General features: G+C 45.1%; 1 protein-coding gene across 1 annotated transcript in view; it reads right to left on the minus strand.

Moving 5' to 3' along the window:
* Positions 1-22,524, minus strand: part of CCDC13 (coiled-coil domain containing 13) — a 244,721-nt gene that overhangs the window by 184,053 nt on the left and 38,144 nt on the right. Inside the window, exon 4 of the mRNA XM_085628796.1 lies at positions 18,169-18,311. Within this exon, the coding sequence (XP_085484922.1) occupies positions 18,169-18,311 (143 nt within the window). The remainder of the gene's footprint in view (positions 1-18,168; positions 18,312-22,524) is intronic.

Here is a 22,524-nt window from a genome sequence, read left to right on the forward strand (position 1 = left end):
CTTTTTGGTTTCCACCTCTTACAGCCACTGGCTTGAGATATTGTCAACCTCATCATATATTAGCCCAAATGTGAATGTCCCTCTTACCTCAGTCTATCAATTCATTCAGGAGTAGTTGCACTGCAATATATGCAGATTGATCAGAAACTGGGCATTGTAAATTAAACCATTACACATCTGCTTCTGGACTCAGTAATAGTGAAAGGCCATTGTAATCATGAGTAAATTGTTTGAGAGGTGCATACAAGATAGCTGAGTGCAAAGCCTGGCCCTGACAGTACTGTAAAATACCTCTCTGGTATGCAATATATACAAGAAGGGCAATTTTGCAATACTTTACAAACGTCCAGCGATTCATAGCAAATTGTGGGTGATTTAGCGTTTGGCTGAATGAGTTTACCAATAAACAAAACTATAAAACCACAATTACTGCTTTTGAGGGTGTGGGGTTTAGATGTTTTTCAACAACAACAAGAATGCATTATCCTTGCAAGGGAACTGGCAGTTATTACACCTGGAAGCACAATTTGGGTGTATTACTTTATGCCATAATAATGCTGAATAGAATAAACATTATGCGGAGGCCTGCAAATAAAGTAAGGTCACGCTGTGTGTCCTAAAATGTTTTATCCAATGTTCAGCTATCCTACAGTGAATCTCTTTTTGTTGAACAGTCTAGAAAGGAAACAAGTAACTGCAGTACATGTAATAAGGAAGAACCCCTTCTAAGCTATGCAGTGATCAGGAAGAAACATTAAATCCTGATTGTACCTCTAATCAGAATGGTAAATGGACTTTAAAAGGGAGAAAATAACTAGCAAAAGAACAAAAACTATTTCTGGAAGACTAAACACTGGTATTATTTTTAGGAGTGGCATTACCAAAGACCTTTTTATTTTGTTAAAATAATAAATACATAATCACTTAGTTATGCAGGCTTTCAGTCAGCCATCTAGTTGTTGGTCTGCTGTCGTTGATATTTAAGTAAGGCCCTTCAGGTTGTGTTATAAATATAATGTAATTTCTTCATCCAAAGGAATAGTGTTGTGCTGGTTGCATTCTGGCTAAGAGGGTGGGGTCTGCTACTCATTGGGGTTACAACTGTATAAGTTACAGAGTACTAATCACCTTAGATTGTTATGATAACTTTTGTAGCTCATCTGGCCCTATTTGGCCAAACATTTCATTATTAATTGTTCATCATTAATCACAATCTGCCAGAATCTCATAAGGACATACTATGACAAAGTTCCAAGAGTGAAAATAAAGCGACGTGTTTCTTTTCAGAGGGCTGTTTCTGTTACTTTTATTTTCTTTGGTGCTTGCTACTTTATAGAGTGAGCAGCAAGATAGCCAATACGTTTTGCCCCGTAAGCCAGGGGCATTTTTCAAGGCTCTGGTTCCCAAGTATGGTCCCTGCATTGTGGGAATTTTGCTGCTGTAGAATTTTGTGTCTGGATTATGAATGATGTCTCTGAACAAATATATATATGGTACATACATATATATATATATATATATATATATATATATATATATATATATATATATATATATATATATATATGTTACCTACTGGCAGTCGCCAGTAGGTAGTTATAGTTAGGGCCTATTTTCCATAGGAAATCCGCAACATTCTATTTGGAATAATAGTTGGCGTCGATTGATGAATCTTCGCGAAATTCTCCAAACTTTTGGCCAGCTCCGGTCCGCTCCCATCCTGAAAATTTCACAGTGATTCGTCAAGAGGGGGCCCAGAAAAAGGGGGGGTCCCAAAACGCGTTTTCCCAATGCATTTTCCCATAGGACCTGTTGACGCAGCTACAGCCCGAAGTGCTGAACGGAATTACACCAAATTTGGCAAAGAAGTAGTACTCATTTCAGACTCGTGCCTTTTGCTTAAATGGTGTACATCCGTTCATTAGTTCCTGAGAAAATCAAAAGTAAAATCACATATATATCTGGGCGGAGCCTAACCACGCATCTCATCGTGAGATCTGATTGGCTGTCAGCACTTCATCCAAGAAGTGTTGGCAGCCATCTTGGGACCAATATACATGATAGCACCTCATTAAAAAGCATTGCAGTTAATAGAAGGTTTTAAGACTTTAGTTACATTATTAATCATTTGTTGATGGTACCATACTCATTTTAGGAATTGTGGTGTGTTCTAAGGTGATTTTACCATGTGAAAAAGCCTTCTGCTGTGATATCATGAATCATGTTTGAGAGAAAACTATTTTCTCATGATTTTCCCACAGAGGTTTGGAAGGTGATCTATAAGCTAAACTGAGAGCATATTTTCTGTAAATTCACATTATCTTTCTCAGTCATGTGAGAATGAAGTCTGACATTCTCAGTAAAACATGTACATCCAACAAGGGCAGAGACTGTCAGTTGATTCCTTTGTGTTCTACTGCAGCTTCCCCAGAGTGTTCTAAAGAACAACTAGAGCGCTAACAGTCCTACTTATGACAAACGTATGGCACACCTGAAGCCATCTTGGTTGGAATAAAGTGGTACCTCTTAAAACATTTAATTTAAAAAGGAACAAAATGAGGGGGTTCATTTTGCCATAGAAAGTATGATTAGTGCTGCAGAAAGAAAAATTAGGGCACATTTTGAGTGACTTCTCAAATCCTCTTCTATTTCATTAAAAAATTCTGACATGCAAACTGAAACATGCACTTTCAATACCAGCAGCAGACTTCCCTGGTGAGCAGTAGCTTTACTACAGTGATCTAATGAGCAACTAGAGTGCTAACCTTCAGAATTTATGGCAAATGTGTGACATATCTAAATACCTTCTTGATGGAATCAAAGTAAAAAACTGAAAGTATTTCCTACTGAGGAGACTGCAGTAAATGAGGAAATTAGGAAACTTCATAACAAATAAATCTCCCAAGATGGCCACCAGAGACAAAAGAGCCCAAATGCAGCACAAATATCACCCAGATGTAGCCCACATGTAGCCCAATGACAGAAGTGCGCAAAACACTTATTTTTTGTGTATTTGCAGTTTTATATAGTGCAGACTTGTCAGGTATTGGAGTGCTTTACATGAGCATTGGTTACATCACACAAGATCAAATTAATTTTGGTTGTAGACATGGGGAGATTAACAGGCACATGCATCATCATAGGGTTTTGCGATTCCTTAATAGCGATTATTAAGGAATCGCAATTAAGGAATAGCAAAACCCTATGCATGTAGGAATCGCTAAAGAAATAGCGATTCCCACAAATTCCTTAATTGCGACTAGCAAATTGCGAGTCGCAATTAAGGAATGTCTTCCCATTCATTCCTATGGGCCTCCAGGCCCATAGGAATGAATTAGAGATTGCGGGAGCAATTTGCGAGTACCAGTAGGTACTCGCAAATTGCTCCCGCAATTTCCATGGTGCAAGGGTGTCAAAATGACACCCTGTTGCACCCATGTATGTTCACTCTGCACAAATGTTGCATACACACATGCTCTAAGGGCATGTGTGTGGGCAACATGAAACTTATTAAAATGCAAATAAGTGCATTTTTCTAAGTTTTCGCAAATTACCATGAGGTCCAGCCTCATGGTAATTTGCTCACGCTAATAGCGAAATCGCTATTTTGGAAACTGTAATGCATTGCATTTAAGGAATCTCAATTATGGATTCCTTAAATGCAATCGCTATTTAAGAAATCACAATAATTTGCGATTTCTTAAATTGCGAGTGGCAAGTTGTTTCATGCATCGCAAAAGCTATTTTTGCGATCGCAAACGGCCGATTTTTGCGATTCGCGCCGTTTGCGATCGCAAATAGCTTTGATGCATGTGCCTGTAAGTGATTTGACAAGAATCACAGAATGTTGAGCTGAAGCAGAAACTCCAACCTGGTTCCCCAGTTGCAAAATCTGCAGCTCTGGAAGTAACACTACATCCTCTCCCCTAGGTGCAATATTTAGTGGTCAACTGGATAAAAAAACATAAAGATTACAAATAATTTAAAAGTTCTTTGTCGCTATTTGAAAACTCAGAAAATATGTCCTCATTTTAGTTTTTCAGAGCACTAAGCATAATTTTGATGCACATAAGACCCTCTCATATATGTAATTTCTAAAGGAAATACTCTAGGTATTACAGTTTTGATTACATCAAGATGACGTCAGGAGTTCCACACTTTTGTAATAAATATAGAATGTTAGCAATCTAGTTGTTCATTGGGATACTGTTGAGAGGCAGAGGCCAGGGGCACGGACTCTGAAAATTGAAGGCAGGTAGGAGAGTGCAGATGCAACAATTTGACCACACTGGGCAGGCAGGAAGGGCAGTGGCAGCACAACAGACTATGGAGGGCAGTGGAAAGGGTGGCAGGGGCTACAAACCAACAATACAGGACTGGCAAGAGAGGCTGTGGCAATATAATAGACCATTGTGGGCAGAAGGAAGAGGAAGTGGTAGTACAACCATACATGCGAACAGACCCGTTTCAGCCAGGAAACGTCCAATGTTTTTCAGCTCAAATGGGCTTTATTTGATCTGTCTCCTGTCTACAATCTCCTCTTTTTCAATGTAACTCAAAGGGGAAAATCAATACCCCAGTTTTTTTTCAAAATCTCCCTCTTACCAAGTTCAAAATGTTCGCAAGTATGGTACATTGGATCATGGTAGGCAGGAGGAATTGGGGTAGGGAATGGACTCGGATAACAGAGGACAGGAGGGACATGGAGAGGTGCACCAAACTGACCCTACAGGGCAGGCATCAGGGTTTGCAGCAGCACAATACACCACACAGCGCATGCGGGACGGGAGTGCAGCACAACAATCCATAGAAAGCAATAGGGAGGGGGCAGGACCATGCACATGGACAACAGAGAACTGAGGGGAAAGAGGCAATGGTAGCTAGCTGACCATAATGGACAGACAGGAGAGAGAGCTGCAGCATAACAGACCATAAAGGGCAGGAGGGACGGATCAGGGGCATTACAATGGAACAGATAAGCCAAGAGGGAGGGAATAGGGGTCTGCACATGGAAACAGAGGGCTGGGGGCAGGGCAGGAGCAGCAAGATGACCATGGACGCCAGGCAGGTTGGGCACTAGAAACAAGACACACCATGGAGAGCAACAATGAGACTATGATGGCATACACACAGACCATGGAGGGAAGGTGGGAGGGGGTCAGGGGCAGCTAGCTGACCACACAGGAAAGGTGGGAGGGGCCATGGCAGCACAGAAGACCATGCATGGCAAGCAGGAGTGTTAGTGGCAGCACAATGGCCATGATGGGCAAGAAGGAAGGTGCAGGGGCATGCACAGAGGACCATGGAGGATAGAAGGGAGGGTCAGGACCTGGGCACAGACAAGAGAGTTCAGGGGAAGGGGCCTCACAACAGACCGCGTGGGGCAGGCAGGAGGGGCAGTTGCAGCACAACAGACCAGGGAGGGCAGAAGGGTGTGGCAGTAAAATGGACCATGGAGGACAGGAGGAAGGGGATAGGGGCATGGCATGTGGACAGGCAGGGTGGAGGTGGCAGGGACAGGTTACAGTCATCTGACAATGCTAGGCAGATGGAAGGGGAGTGGCAGCTCAACAGAACACTCAGAGTAGATAGGAGTGGCAGGTCCATGGAACATGGTGGGCAAAAAGGATGGAGCAGGGGCATGCACCATGACATCGGAGGGCAGGGGGAAGGAGAATAGGGGCAGCAAGCTAAGCACAGAGGCTAAGCAGGAGGTCAATGATGGGCCATAGAATTGGGCAAAGGAGGGCAGGAGGAGTGGACTGGTACATCATGCTAAATGGAGGGCACTGGCAGCACATCAGACCATGCATGGCAGGAGGGAGGAGGCTAGTCCATGGATTCAGACAACAGAGGATAGGGAGGAGGTGGATGGGGCAGCAAGCTAACTGTTCAGAGAAGGTGGGTATTAGGAACTTTATTGTTTTTAAAATGTGTGTCTGTGCGAACTACTTAAAATATGAACAAGTATGCAGCATAATCTCACTTTTATTCAGGAAGAAGAGGACAGAAGAAGAGGACATTTGTGACTGTGACTCCGGGCTCACTTGGCAGAAACACCCCCTGACCCTCCACCCCCCATCGCAAAATGTAATGCCCGTGAAAAGGGTAGGTGGACGCAGTGTTATATAGAACATAGTCCTGAGAGCACGATTGAAAATGAAAACTAGATATAGTATATGGTATAAACTATGCACCAAAAAGTGTGATATAAGATGAACTGGGCGTGAAATATAATATGCAATACATTGTGCGCAATGACGGATTCATTGGAGAGCGCGAGATAGCACAGGCACTAGCGCGTGCTTTGCGATATGCGCCTTGGAGTCGAATATGCACAGGGCAGTGTTGTGTAACCTAACTAGTCTCTAAAGTTGTAATATAAAATATGTGCTGGGGAGTGTAACGTTGCATATGCACTGTGGCAAAGATATGGATCCCAGATTGTAATATGTATGGCATAGCGCTGTGCGTTATAACATAGGCATCGAGGAAGGCACGTTAGATGGGGCAATATAACCCGTGCGAAGGCAAGTGTGGCATGACATATTCACGGGGTGGTGTTACAGTGCACATGGGCTAGAGAGTGTCATAGCATACGCACTAGCTGGTGGAATACAACACAGAGGTGTGAGGCACTCGACGGGCACTGGTGGGTGTAACACAGCATTGGGCTCAGCCAGGAGCAGTCTGTGACTCTCAAGTGAGGTTTGTCTCCTTTCCAGAGAGTAAAATAAAAAGTATTACACATCCGGCGGTGGATGTGTGTTTTATTAACCGTGAGGGGGGTTTCTTGCATAGTTTGGTCGAATTTTTGTCGAATCTCCTTTGAATGGCTTGGTGTGCGTGTATATTAAATGTGCCCGTCAATAGCTACCCATGTTTGTATAAATAAACGACAAGGGTGTCTACTTGGAGAGTACCCACCGGCGGGGGCGCCGGGATTAGGCACGGTAGGGTGTCAGACACGTCAGAGCTTCACTAGCGGTGTAAATACATTCCATGTGGTTTCATTCTATGCATAGTCGCCTTTTAATGAATATCACGCAAATCGTCATGGTGATAGGTACATACGGTTTGTCCAGTATGTCCTAGGTGTTTCTATAAATATATATTTTTTAAAAATAATAAAAAACAAAGGCCGGCCCCGGGGGATGGGGCCATAAGTGGCCTGAGGAGGGGGGCAACGCAGCCCCCTCCTAAAGAATAAAAAAAACAAAAAGGCCATGACCCGGGGGTTGGGGTCCCCGGGGCCGATTAAGGCCTTGGGAGGGCCAAATATATTTTTTCAACAAAGAAAATTAGGGTGCAGGCCCTGGGGGATGGGGTCCCCAGGGCCAGTAAATTAGAAAAAGAAAGGGGGCCACACAGCCCTCCTTCTTAAAAAAATAAAATAAATAATAGACCGGCATCACGCCGGAGGCCACGCCCCCTCCTTGCAGCACTCTGCAAATGCGCCCCTGGCCAGTTGTAAGTTGGGGTATTAATTCCCCTTCAATACTGAGGGTCCCTGAGGGCCAACTAAGCCAACAGGTATCTCCAGTATGCGCCAGGGAGCTGCGTTGCAGACAGGTGTTCTGAGGCCACGCCCCTTTTTACACCTCTATGCAACGCAGCTCTGTGGCGCTTACTGGAGGTACCTAGTGGGCTAGTTTGGCCCTAGGGACCCTTAGGATTCAAGGGGACTTAATCTCTCAACTTAGAACGGCCACAGGGCGCGTTTACACAGTGGTGAAGGGAGGGGACGGGGCCTGAGGTGACGTGTGCAAACACGCCCTGTGGCGCGTTTTAAGTTAGGGAAATAATTCCCTTTCAATCCTGAGGGACCCTGGGGGCCAACTAGCCCACCAGGTGCTTCCAGTAAGCGCCACTGCTCTGCGTTGCAGAGAGGTGGTGCAGGCCGTGCCCCTTTTTACACCTCTCTGCAATGGTGCTTACTGGACGTACCTAGTGGGCTATTTTGCCCCTAGGGATCCTCAGGATTCAAGGGGACTTAATCTCCCAACTTAAAAAACGTCCACAGGGCGTGTTTACACAGTGGGGAAGGGAGGGGACGGGGCCTGAGGTGACGTGTGCAAACACGCCCTATAGCGCGTTTTAAGTTGGGGAAATAATTCCCCTTCAATCCTGAGGGCCCCTGGAGGCTAACTAGCCCACCAGGTGCTTCCAGTAAGCGCCACTGAGCTGCGTTGCAGAGAGGTGGTCCAGGCCGTGCCACTTTTTACACCTCTCTGCAATGCAGCTCTGTGGCGCTTACTGGAGGTACCTATTGGGCTAGTTGGACCCTAGGGACCCTCAGGATTCAAATGAACTTAATCTCCCAACTAAAAACGGCCACAGGGCGTGTTTACACAGTGGTGAAGGGAGGGGACGGGGCATGAGTTAACGTGTGCAAACACGCCCTGTGGCGCGTTTTAAGAGGTAGTTTTAATCCCCTGCCCTATTATATACTAGGGGCTTACAGAGGAGGTCATACTGATCACAGGGGGACCCCAACGCATAGTGTTCCCTAGTGTATGTAGGTGTTTTCACTGTATTCTGAGTGTCTTTTAACATAGCACTGGCTCTAGGACTGGTTAGTCAGACTCAGTTACCACCAGTATCCGTCTGAAAAAGTTGAAGGTACAGGATGATTTTGCAACAAGGCTTCTTTCTGCTCTTCTGTTTGTTCTTTCTGTACGTTATTCTTCTTCCTGCACTTTTCTTCGTCTTTGAGGACTTCTGTTGCTTTTTTCTGCATTTCTTTTTTTTCTTTCTGTGCGTTTTTTCTTCTTTCTTCACATGTCCTATCTCTGTAGGCATAGTTAGAAATTAGCATTTAAAAAACCTTTGAAATTCACTGAAAAAACCATAGGTTTCAGGCACGTTATAGTTAGGAATTAGCATTTAAAAAACCTTAGAAATTCACAGAAAAAACCATAGGTTTCAGGGGCGTTATAGTTAGCTGGACTTTTCACTCGTACAAAACCATTGAAATTCCCCCGTTATAGTTAGTTCAGCTAACTATAACTCGCGCGCCCGCAATGCACTGCTGATGACGTCACATATTACATCACTCATGACATGGTCAGTGAGATCACTCATGACATCACTGATGACATCTCAAATGACATCACTGATGACATCATCCAGTGAATGTGTGTTTTTCTGAAAATTACATGTTTTATATATGTATATCTCAAGGTCGATGGAAGAATAAATGGGTATATAAGTGTCTAAATGTATGGTTTGTTTTTGAAAAATTGATTGTATAACTGACTGATTAAGTGTATCTTAGTGAATATATGGCTTAGTGAGTAATGTTTAAATATGTAAATATCTGTATCAGTCTCTCACTTTGTGTATAAGTGGCTGCATGGGTTGGTGAGTAGCTTACGTGTAGAAAGGGCTTTTTTCTTTGCGAATAGTGGTCTTTCAGCCTTTTCATGACAGAAAGCTATAGTCACAGACAACCAGCAAGCAATGATTGCCCACGACAAAGCCTGTCCTTTTCTTGGTGGTGCGAAGGAGATCAGGAGTTGGTTTGACTTCCTTTAGGTTTTAGTTCTTTCCAGACAGAACTTTAAAGAACGTTTGATGTCCAAAGAATGCAAAGCCCTCTCTGTAAGAAATAAAGGGTTACAGAAGAAAGTCGGCCAAACCACAGGTTCATTGAGGTGAAATAATGTGGGAACCTTTAGTATGAATTTTTAGTTAGTCCAAAGGATTACCCTGTCTTCCCGAAATTACAAATAAGGCTCCTAGATTGTCAAAGCTTGGATCATACTTATCCTTCTTGCAGATGTTATAGCTAAAATGAAGGTATACTTCCAAGAGAGAAATTTGTAATCCGTTGTATGTATCGGCTCAAAAGGAGACTAAGAACCTTAATAGATGCGTGGATGAGTCCTGGTTTTGCCAGTTGCAGCAGAAAGTGAGAATCTGCTCTGGTGTAGACGAAAGAGAGGGTGACAAGAATGAGATGTACACCAAGAACAAAACCTTTCCCACTTTGTGAAATACCATTTGTTTGTACATGCAGCACGAGCATTCTGTAGAATCGAAGCATACTCTTCTGAGAGACTAAGAGTACCGAACTCTGTGTCGCAAGGAGCCAAGCTGATAAATTCAGAGAACGGATTTGCGGATGAACAACCTGCCCCTCGTTCATCTACAACAGGTTCCCCGTTGGCTGGAATGGTATGTACAGGCACACTGATAGGTAAAGAAGTTCGGTGAACCAATTCTGCCTTGGCCACGTTGGTACTATGAGTATCAGACGGCATGGCTCTCCCTTCATTTGGTGTATGGCTTTGGGAATGAGTGGAAATGGAGGGAAAGCATATGCATACATTTATGTTCATGTGAAGTGGAATGAGTTTCCACAGGACCCTGGTTGAGGGTATCTGCTGGTGTATAGGCTGTACTTCTTGTTGCAACGAGTGGCGAACAGATCCAGGTTTCGAGAGCACCAATGCTAAAACATTCACCTTTGCTGTCGGTGGTTTAGTTCCCACTCGTGGCATTGTTAGTTGGCTCTGCTTAGAGTATCTACCCACTCGTTTTGTACCCCTGGGACACATTCTATTTTTAAGGAAATGATGTTGAGCAGTAACCATTTCCAAATCTGTTGCGCTTGTGTGGATAGAGGCTGCAATTGTGTCCATCCCTGTTTGGTTAGATAGAACATGGTTGTGGTGTTGTCTGTTCTCACCCAAACAGATGAGTTGCGGAGTCTGAGAAGAAAGGCTTGAAGACCCAGGAACTCTGCTTTCAGCTCCAGGAGGTTTGTGTGTGACAGACCTTCTTGACTGAACAATTTTCCATGAACCTCCAAGTCCTGTAAATGTGCTACCTATCCCTCCAGGGAAGCATTCTTTGTCATTACCACCTGGGGAATCACAGGAAGAAACGAAAGACCCTGTGAGATATGTTCCTAGACCATCCACCAGGACACTGCGGACCTCACTGATGGCGTGATTGCTGTCATGTCTGCAAAGGATCCTCTGCACTGTACCCACTGAGGATCCAGCTGCTCCTGTAGAGGCTGCATGCAAAGACAACAGTTGGAAATCAATGTGATGCAGGATGACATCATCCCCAAAATGAACTTGAATTTCCTTCCAGAAGTGAACTCTTTTGCAGATAGGGATTCTGTGATTGATATTAGACGGAGAATCCACTCCTCTGTGGGAAAGGCTTTTTGAAACTGTTGTGTCCAGGATCAAATCCAGGAACACCGTTGATTTGGACAGAGTGAGAGAGGATTTTTTTGTTGTTCAAGTTGAAACCTAGTGACTTCCAAAGTTCATGACAGGCCTTGGTCGACTGTTTTGCCATGCAAAGAGAAGGACCATTTATTAACGAGTCATCCACGAACGAGAACACCTGGTGCCCTGAACTTCTGAAAAAAGCTGTCACTGGAGCCATGCATTTGGTGAAGACTCTGAGAGCCGACCTTAATCCAAAAGGGAGCACTTTAAACTGGTAATATCATCCTGCAACCTTGACTCTTAGATACTTCCTGTGTTTTGGACATATATGGATATGAAAGTATGCGCCTAGCAAATCCAGGCAAGTCATGTAGGCCCCTTTATCCACCAGTTGCAGAAACTCTTGAAGAGATAAAATCCTGAAGGGCTGTTTTTTGATGAACTTGTTCAATAGTCTCAAATATATTACTTGCCTCCACTTTCCAGACTTCTTTCAGATGAGGAAGAAGTTGGAATAGAATCTTTAAATCGCGCTGGCCTTGAGGAACTTCCTCTATTGCCTGTTTGGATAGTAGCGATTGAATTTTCCTCTTCAAACTTGCCATTTGACAATGTGCAGACTTGTGCGGAGGGAGATTGGGAGGCTTTTGATCAAATTTCAGGGTGTGACCATGCTGGATTACATCCAACACTCATCTTTTGGACAAGATGAGCTTCCAGTGGTTAAAGAATTTGGATTGAGGATTTCCGAATTGAGTTGGGACTGAGGCGACAGGAGCCTGCTTTACATCATTGCCTCCTGGAATTGTCCTGAGACTTTCCTCCAGCTGTAGGACGCCGACGCACCAATTGCCTAGAGTAGGCAGACACTGCAGTAGGTCTATAAGATTGCTGCGCCGGATATGGAGCTCAAAACTCCTACTGCGAGTAGGGTTCATATTTCACCTGTTGAAAGAGCGGTCAGGAAGTGAATTTTCCTTCGCTATAAAAAAAAATGGAATTCCCTTTGCTGCAAAGTGCCGAGTGAACGAGCAATCTCAGTGTCCAATTTTATGGACTGCAAGGAATCGTTCATGTGTTTCCCAAAGAGATTTTCCCAGTGGAAGGGTATATCAAGGATCTTTGACTGAACGTCTGGTTGAAACGACGTCGCCTTCAGCCATCCTTGGTGACTTAAAATTGCTGTCCCTGCCATCTGCCGAAAGGCCGTGGCTGAAATATCGATGGCTACATCTATTATATCCGATAAGGCCATTTCCCCTTCCATGAAGATTTCTCGGGCTCCTTCTTCTTATCCTCCGTGAGATGCTCAAGGAGCAGTGACAAGTCAGACCACATCTGACGACCATATCTCCCAAGGATGGCTAGAGCGTTGGAGGCTCTAATGAAAGTTGCCGCCATGGCAGAGAATCTTTTACCCATGTTGTATAGCCTGCGTCCTTCTTTATCAGGAGGAGCAGTGCACGGTGAAAATGGATTCTTTGCATGCCTCTGAGAAGCCTTCATTATAACAGAGTATGGTCTGGGCTGGCCTATAAGGCAACTTTGTGAGTTCTCTTGAGTCTTGTATTTTCTATCCAGCTTAGGGATGACAGCTGCCACTGAAGCTGGCATTTTCTTAAGTTTTAAACCCTCCTGCCAGATAAAATCCACTATAGGTATGGATCTCGTTGAGGGCCTCAGCTTTAAAATCATATAAAAGAAATTCAGTATGCTTTGCAGGCAGAGGGAGGTCGAAACGCTTAGACGCTCTTTAAAAAATGTTGTGATATCCACCAATTTCTTCTGACGGAGAATCTGGAGGAGGAGGAATGGGTGAATCCTACAACTGAGCAATGTAATCAACCCATTCAAGATGATCTCTTGAGTCTGGAGGAATTTATCCTTTCTCAGTCTGTTGAACTCCGTCACAGTCAGCTAGTGTGTCCCTTATAGTGATGGTAGGGAGCACCGGTCTATTTCTGCGAGGCGTGGGAGGATGCTTAAGAGTAGAGGAAACCTCAGGAATGTCCTGCCTTGGAGGTGGCTGCTGAGTTCAGGGCAATAGTGTCCAGGAACCTCTTAAAATAGTCATTGATCATGGAGTGACCTTCCAAATACGAGGGATGTTCCTGTTCAGCTTCCTCATCCTCAGTCTCCTGACATTTGACATTGAGCTGAGATGGGCTATAAGCTGGTCCAAAAAGACTTTCATCCCCTGACGGCTGTAGTTCCAATAGGCGTACTGGAGGCAATGGGGATACTTTAGATAATTCCTGCAGCATAATTGACGTCATGCCCTTGTGAGAAATGTACAAAGTATCCATTACTGCCGTTGACACGATCGTCAAAGTTGCCGTCGACGACGTAGCCCCAGATGTAATCCTCATCGAGATAAATACATAAGAGGATGACGACCCTGCTACAGCTGTTGATGAAATTCTTGCCATTGAGGTCTTCATCGATGACGAGGAAAAGGTTGTAGTCGTTCTGGTCGTTGCCGTAGTCGATGTTGCCGTCATCACAGCGGTCGTCGTCGGGGCATTCTTCATAGATAGATCCATTGACAGACGGGTTTTCTTCCTCAGCGGCTACTTGAATGGAGTTGAAGGAGCAGATGAAGGTGAGGAGATAGTTTTTCCATGAACCAGCCGACTCCTTGCTTCTTGACTCTCTGCTGGTCTCCCTGTTATGAGACTTAGATTATTTTGAGTCTCTCTCAGAGAAAGATGACGTCCCTTCATCTCTTTATCTTGAGGAGGAATTACCCTTCTCCTCGCACTCTGAATCTGAATCAGACTAAGAGTGAGTCTTCTTCTTCCGCAACCAGAGAAGCAGGCAGGCCTCACGGTCCTTGAGGGTCTAGGCTGAAAAAGTGCAACAATACTTGCACTCTTTTGGCATGTGTTGAGGATATATGCAATATAAGCACTCCATGTGGGGGTCTTTCAGAGAAGACCCTAGACCTCCCACAGGATTTACAAGGTCTGAAAAGCCTTTTTTGACCTCAGACAAGAAGAAAATAGCTAAAGTGAATCAAATCCACAGTGCCTCTGATGTTTTTTGAAGGGTTGAAGTGTAACTGGATAGTTGTCAGGTCAAAAGTTGAAAAGTAGAGCAGCGGAAACACTGACTGAGCAGAGCTCAGGGAGACTCCCTATCACACAACATGCGGTTAGAAATCTGAGGTATTTTGGCTTGGCAGGGGAAGAGTAATTCTGGGTCTCTGTTCTGATTGGTTGAAGTTTGGATGCTTTAAAACAATGTGAACTAGCTACCAGTGTCTATTGTTTTTAATGGGGTTTTACTGCTAATGCTTTAACACTGCTTATATTACTGTTACTGTGGGACTCACACCATGATGACGGGGAAAATTAAAGCATGTGAATACAGGGGCGGCTCGCTCTATTGGGCGTAAGAGCGCTGCCCCTGTCTTTATTTTGCTGTCCTTTTCTGCCTTAAATTAAGTGAAAAGTACTTGTACAAAAAAATGCACAGACTTAAATTAGAACTTGTGGCCACAGTACTCTTAACACATACACCCACACGCACACACAACTTAACATACTTCTTACACACAGGCAGCACTCACCATTTGTCACGGACAGTCACAGGTGAATGGCATGCATGCTCACTTTGCGCAACCTTTCCTCTCAGGCTGACAAGTTTACATCCCTGAGGTCTGTGAGGTCAAAAGGCCAGCAAAGCAATAGCCTTGTGGGCTGAGCTCCACCCCTTGAGGACGTTTTAAGTTTGCCCCGGGCGCTTTAGGCTAAAGCCCTGCAGCGCCAGGGGCTTCACGTCAGTCAAGGTGTGGAACCATGCCTCTGACTCCACCCTTCGCTAACTCGTCACAGGGTGGGATGGGTTCAGAGGGCCTCATTGACCCACCCCACTCTGTGACGAGTTGGTGAAGGGTGGGGTTGGAGGATACAGGACGATGCTGAGCACTGGATTCAGATTCTGCGCAGTGTATCAGCTCGAGTTTCGGTGACCCACTGCGCAGAATCCAGTTAATAGCTCTCCACGTTTTCAAAGTTTGCTGCCATGAAATCCTGCTGATTAGACTCTGCAAGAGAGATTGCACTCACTGCAGAGCTGAAGACAGCAGTTTAGTTTATACACTCCGTCTTGTAACTCTGAATTGCAGGCTGCTTGAGGTGAGTGAATCATCAAATTAAAGCAGCACTGCAAAGTTTTCTGTTTACTCATGTGCGATATTTCCATATCTAATGTATGATGTGTGACACCTTCTATGCCACTTTATAGCAAAGGTAATCACTGCCACAGCACAGAGGAAATCCTCAAACATTGCAGGTCCATAATCCATAAATGCAATGAAGAGGAATTCCCTCAGTGATAGCAGGAATAACCGCAGCAGTGCAATTGAGCCCATTTAAAATGGTTCGAGAAGGAATCTGCCATCGTGCTGCATCTGTGCCAAAACTCTTGTCATCATTCTTGCGAGCACTGAAAGCCCATTCTTGTTTACCAATAGAGCTCCTTCCCAACAAATGCCTGGAGCATTTCTTCCTTTTGTACTATTGAGTCCTGCTCGACTTGTTCCTTTATTGTCAGTCCTGGACACAACCTCTCTCATCACTTCTCTCTGCAGCACACCCTACTTGTCATTCAGACACCTTTGAGCCTCTATCCTGACTGATATCGCACTCATTTTTCCTGGCATTTCCAGAACTTTGTTCTGTATGTAATGTTTTGCAGTGCCTCCCTCATTCCAGGCTTCTGCCGCGTTTCTGGTTTCCATGCTCCTACATTGCTTCAACCCTTCCAGTTCCCTGCAGTCATCCCTCCCTTCAGGCTCCCATTTCACTTTTCTGTCTCTGGGTTCAAACAGCCTTTTCTTTCTTCGAGTCTCTTGCAGCAAGCACTTGCCTTCCCAGGCTCAGGAAGCACTTGCCTTCCTCTGGAACTCCTGTCCTCCAGGTTGCTGCAGCAATCCTGCTCCACATTTCTGCACCTCTTCCCAGGCTCCTGTAACTCTTCCCACCCTAAGAGCTCATGCTACACTACTCTCGCACTTGACTTCTGTAGCTGCTTCCATCTGGTCTGCATCATCCAGTGCTGCTCTTTAAGAAGCTTCCTGCAGCACTTTGCCCCTTCAGGTTCTTGCAATGCTTGCATTTTGCCTGCTTATTGCAACCCTTCCCTTCCTCCAAACTCTTGTGGTGCTGCTCGCCATGCAGTAGTCCCCTACTTCTAGATTCCTGCATCTAGTTTGTCCTTCCAGGCTCCTATGTACTTCCATCGCTCCAGGTTCTTGCAAGGTGCAATTACATCTAGCCTGCTTAAGCATCCATTCTCTCTAAGTTCATAATACAATGCTTCCATCTATTCAGGTTTTTGCACCGTTGATCTACCCGCAGGTTACTGCAGAACTTCAGATAACGTGGAACAGATTTCCTTCAAGCTCTTAATTCAGTGTCCCGCCACCTTCTTCTTTCAGCACATCCTCCTTACGGTCTTTTCCAGGCACTCTCTTCAAGCACAGATGCCATCCATGCACAGACTTTGTTCAGTCTGCCCTCCTAATCCTTCAGTAGCAGAAGTGTACATACATGTTGCTTGCTTCCATTAGCACCCTCTTGAAACCCCTCAAGAAAACACCCCTCAGGACAATTGGCTCGCTCAGACAAAGTCATGCCTTCATTTTAAGCCTCACCAATTTCAAACTTTACCAGCCGCCACTGGTGGGAACCCATGTTGCTTGCCTCCATTAGCTCCCTCTTGAAACCCCTCCCAAACACCCCTCAGGACAGTTGCACTCGCTCAGGCAAAGGCATGCCTTCATTTTAAGCCAACCAATTTCGAACTTCACCAGCCGTCACTGTGTGAATCTATGAAAGATACAATACTGGAGAAATAAAAAAAAACATCAGACCTAAAATAGGCTCACAGAGATCAGGGATCTAGGAATAACATTTGAAAGGGTGGGTTTAGCTTGCGCACTGTAGCTTATACTCTATGCAGGATCTTGTAATAATTCAATTGATATCTTGTGTTACGTGCACTTACTAAAAAGAGCAACATCTTCTCCATTGGGTATCAGTCAATGAAAAGCCAAAATCTAAATTCCACTTCTGCTGGGATGTTACATACGATTTGGTGGTTGCAAATGGCCCGATAAAGCAAAGTGACTTTTTCCTTGAGTAAGCTATGTTAGTGAGTGCATAAATCACAGCACTACCGGGTGGACAGCCAGATACCACCAAGACTGTATAAAATAAGATGTCGCAGTTGGATTGACCTGTATGTGCAAGAACTGTCAAACCCTTTTCCAATCTTTCAGTTGGGGAGGAAAGGTGCTATTTAAACCAGACAACCATTTCATAAAACTGAGTAGTGACAATAATTTAAAATTCTGAAGAGCAGGAGAGCAAATAGTTCTTTCACAACAGTAATGTGGGCCACTAAACTCAGGATGCCTTGCCCGCCCATATATAATCCCTCACGATTCCTCAAAGTGCTAGATGGAGCATAGTAGGGCATGACTGTAGAAACACCACAACTCTGCATATAATCAAGAACAACAACTTATTCCACTTACTCAACTGGTCTGTGATACAACTTATTAATTCCACATGTCATTAAACCTCTTCGATTGTGCAGAGCTGCAAAACCCAAGTAACAAAACTTGGGAGGAAACTGACATAGTCAATGGGCTCCAGTGATTGCAGCATACTTAATTAGTGGGAAAATCTCAAATTTAGCAGAATTCATTTTAAACCCTGGAGCGAAGTGCAAATCAGTGTCTGTCACTTGTATGGCAGGAAGAGAGACATCCGTGACCGTGACTGAGCGATGACAGGGATCTAAGTCATAAATGGGGGTTCTGTCAGTACATGTTCAGTGATATCCCTAAACTTCTGACCGCCAGTACATTGGTTCAGGTGTCAAGAATAAAAGCAACACTTATCAATCTCCGATTACTGGCGCAAATACACCGACTCTAAGGACAATGTTGAAAAGATACCCTTACCTCTCTTTCAAGCTCTTTCACTCTGTTGCTCAATTGTTTAACTTTCGTTTTTTCTTTCTCGGTTTCAGCAGACAATTCGCGATTCTTTTTGGACAGCTCCACTATTTTGGTAGCTGCAACATCCCCTGCAAAACCTGCTGTTCCTAATGAGAAGAACAAAGACAACATTAAAGAACTGGCTTGGATCATGGAGTAGAACTTGAAGAAAGATAGGTTTGACTGCTATTTATTTTATGCTACAAAAAATGCTATTCCTAATCGTGATTTACTACATAAGATAACAAACTGAACAACCACAGAGTGATAAAAGGGCTTTGTACGAGTTCAAATAGATGAAAACCTCTAACTAGCTGCAAGGGGGCTGGGGTTCACTGCCCCAAAACCTAGATGAATGTTATACATCAGAACAACTAAACACGTTCCACCTTGGTATAGCGTTCATTCTATCCTCCTTTTAAGCTGCATCTGTGTTTCTTCTGTCAACCCTTAATCTTTATTCATCTACATGCATTCATAATAAAATCCTTTAGTGTGTCTATATAAAGAAATATTGCAGTTAGAATGAAAGAACATTTCTCCACATCACAGAATCCCTAGCATCTTAACATATAAAGAAAAAAAATAAAGAATATCCTTACATTCTAATGCAGAATGGAGGCTTACTGGTAGTACAAAATGTCTGATATTAATCACAATACAATGTCTTTTTCCTGTAGGCGATGGGGGCACAACAACCAAGCGCACTGGTGAGCAATTCAAAGACTTGTTTGAACAAATCACGAAGTCCTATATAAATGACGCTTAACTCTACTAGGTCCCGCCACCAAAGACCCACTCCTCAAAAATGAACTCTACAAATGGAAAGGAGCGTCAATGTATCTGCTATGGTATCCAATCAATTATTGTTTTTCAAGAATCAAATCCATAGGCAACCCCATTTCAGATGTGTTTTCCATTTATTAATTCAAAGGAAAATCATAGCTCCAAAATATAACAGTATCCAGTCGTCAGCCAAATATAACAATATCCTGCTGCTGCGACAGAAGATCCTCCTGAAGGGGCAGCCTGATCGGAGGATCGATGCTCATTTTCAGAAGCTCGGCATACCAAACTTCCACCGCCCAGTCCAGATCCACAAGAATGATTTGGGCCCGGTCGCTCCTGATCTTCTTGAGAACTCTGGGCAGCAGTAGTATGGGTGGAAAGGCGTACAAGAGGCCTGAGCTCCACCTGAGACGAAAAGCGTCTCTGAGTGAGAGCCGCCTTCGAAACTCCAACGTGCAAAACTGATGACATTGCACATTCTCTTCAGAGGCAAACGGATCTAACCAGGGCCTGGCGTGCAAAGACTAGCCATCCGATAATTATCCTGCCCGCCGTGCTGCCCAGAAGGGCATCTCAGCCTTCTGTGACTCCAGGATTGAGGCGACAGTGGATGTGGGGAATCCAGAGTGTGTAGATCGCCAGGGGAGCGGCAGAGCGTGGTGCGCCCTGGTCCCGCTCCTGCCCGGTGAGCAGTGCTGCTGTTGTGGGCGGGCCTCGTTGGGCTTGGTGGTGACACCCCAGAGACTCCCCAGCGCCATGGATGTCGAGCAGCGGTGAGTGGCACCCCCGGCGCCGTGCCGCGGCCTGGGCAGTGCGGTGCGGGCTGTGGGGGAGGATGTGGAACTGGGTCAGGTTTCATGGACTGGCTGCTCAGGCTTCTGGCGGCCTGTGAAAGGACTTGTCTACCTTGGTAAGGATGTGCGACGCCCCATGGGACCATTGAGGCCTCCTGACTCGGTGGTGAAAGGGAGTGCCGGCCGGGAACTGCAGAGAGGTTGGTGGCAGGCCGCTGCGCCTTCAACAATTATCAGCGACAGGTGGGTGGGTGAAGCAAGCCGCTACTTGGCGGCGGGCCCGCTTAGCCAGGGATGTGCTGGTGTAGCCGGGGTGATAGCTTTAGAAATTATAATGTTTGCGTAGTTTAAGTTAGGTTTGTATAGAAAGATGCCCCAGCATTGAAAGGTGCACACAACAGCAATCCTTGCCATTCAGCTCTTTTAGCCTCGCTGCAGCCTGCCTTTCATGCATCCTAGAGTGTCCTCATGCCGACGCGTTTCGAGGCTTAAACGCCTCTTCTTCATGGGCTTGAAGGGAACATGCATTCAAACAATCCACTTCCATAATGCGCTTTTTATTTTTATTTAGTAGAAACGCCCTCAGTGGGCTTGGCTTAGTGCAGACTCTATTGACAAAGCATTATGGGATATGTTGTCCCTGGAAGTGCATCTCATTATCCTTCGTAGGTAGAATGTCCCGTTCCCAACAATAAAACATTTTGAAAACCTGTAGTAGGTGGATGAGTTCGAAGCAGGCATCTGTTTGCAGGAGGGGCGCTGTGCTTCAAGGGAGAACATATTTCTCACCACGGCCTTCCATTCATCAAGAAATGGTGCTCCTTTCCACGGCGGGCCGCCGTGTTAAAATTTTATTCGCCAAAGATGCCCCAGCATTGAAAGGTGCACACGACAGCACCCCTTGCCATTCAGCTCTTTTAGCCTCGCTGCAGCCTGCCTTTCATGCATCCTAGAGTGTCCTCATGCCGGCGCGTTTCGAGGCTTAAACGCCTCTTCTTCATGGGCTTGAAGGGAACATGCATTCAAACAATCCACTTCCATAATGCGTTTTTTATTTTTATTTAGTAGAAACGCCCTCAGTGGTCTTGGCTTAGTGCAGACTCTATTGACAAAGCATTATGGGATATGTTGTCCCTGGAAGTGCATCTCATTATCCTTCGTAGGTAGAATGTCCCGTTCCCAACAATAAAAGCATTTTGAAAACCTGTAGTAGGTGGATGAGTTCGAAGCAGGCATCTGTTTGCAGGAGGGGCGCTGTGCTTCAAGGGAGAACATATTTCTCACCACGGCCTTCCATTCATCAAGAAATGGTGCTCCTTTCCACGGCGGGCCGCCGTGATAAAATTTTATTCGCCAAAGATGCCCCAGCATTGACAGGTGCACACGACAGCACCCCTTGCCATTCAGCTCTTTTAGCCTCGCTGCAGCCTGCCTTTCATGCATCCTAGAGTGTCCTCATGCCGACGCGTTTCGAGGCTTAAACGCCTCTTCTTCATGGGCTTGAAGGGAACATGCATTCAAACAATCCACTTCCATAATGTGCTTTTTATTTTTATTTAGTAGAAATGCCCTCAGTGGGCTTGGCTTAGTGCAGACTCTATTGACAAAGCATTATGGGATATGTTGTCCCTGGAAGTGCATCTCATTATCCTTCGTAGGTAGAATGTCCCGTTCCCAACAATAAAAGCATTTTGAAAACCTGTAGTAGGTGGATGAGTTCGAAGCAGGCATCTGTTTGCAGGAGGGGCGCTGTGCTTCAAGGGAGAACATATTTCTCACCATATATATATATATCACTGAAAAAGCAAGAGGTTATAGGGACGTTATAGTCAGGTGAGAATGTCAGTTATAACATACCATTTTATCAAACAAAACCACTGAAATTCACCAGTTATGGTTATCTCAAGTAACTACAACTTGTGCCCTAAGGTAACTATAACTCACACACCCGCCATGCACAGTCTTGTCATATGTGATGTTGTTTCAAAGGTTGCAGTCATTTTTATCAATGATGTCATAGATCATGTCATGAGTGATGCAATATGTGGGTAGTTACCAGTGCATGGCGAGCTCCAGGGTGCTATGGGAGTCAACATTGCTCCCACCCGGCAGGAGCCTGGTGGAGCCTGGGGAATGGGGGCCGCTCACCACCTCTACTCTAATTTTAAACTGGCCCCGGGATATTGGGACCCGGGGCCTCAGTGAGGCTTGGGAAAATGCATCGCTCCTGGGCCCTAGTCCACTCCGGGGGTAGTGGGGTGGTCAGGCGAGGGAGCTACAGCTTTTTTTTCTTATTATTTTACAGCGGATTTGCTTATCCACTGCGAATTGGCAGTAAAATACCGGCCTACGGGAGCCCACTTATATAAATGTTTACATTTTTTCTAGGACTCTGGACCCACACTAGAGGCCGGGCCCCGGGGGATGGGGTCCAAGGGCTGAAATCGTCCTTGGGACGGGCGTCGCGTGGCCTCCCTTCCCTATTCAAAATCTGCCTGGCCCTAGGGAATCTGGTCCCCGGGGCCAAAAATGGCCCAGGGAAGGGGGACCACGTGGCTCCCCTCCCCGAATAAATTTAAAAAAATGTATTTAAATATCCCCAAGTCGCCAGAGGCCACACATCCTTTCTTCACCACTCTGCAAACGGGCCTCCTAGTGCAGTGTTGGTTGAGGGATGAAGTTCCCTTGGATGCTGATGGTCCTTGGGGGCCAAAAAGCCCTCCTGTTACCTTCAGTA

Source organism: Triturus cristatus, chromosome 10 (assembly GCF_964204655.1).
Source record: "Triturus cristatus chromosome 10, aTriCri1.1, whole genome shotgun sequence".
Classification (NCBI taxonomy): Eukaryota; Metazoa; Chordata; class Amphibia; order Caudata; family Salamandridae; genus Triturus; species Triturus cristatus.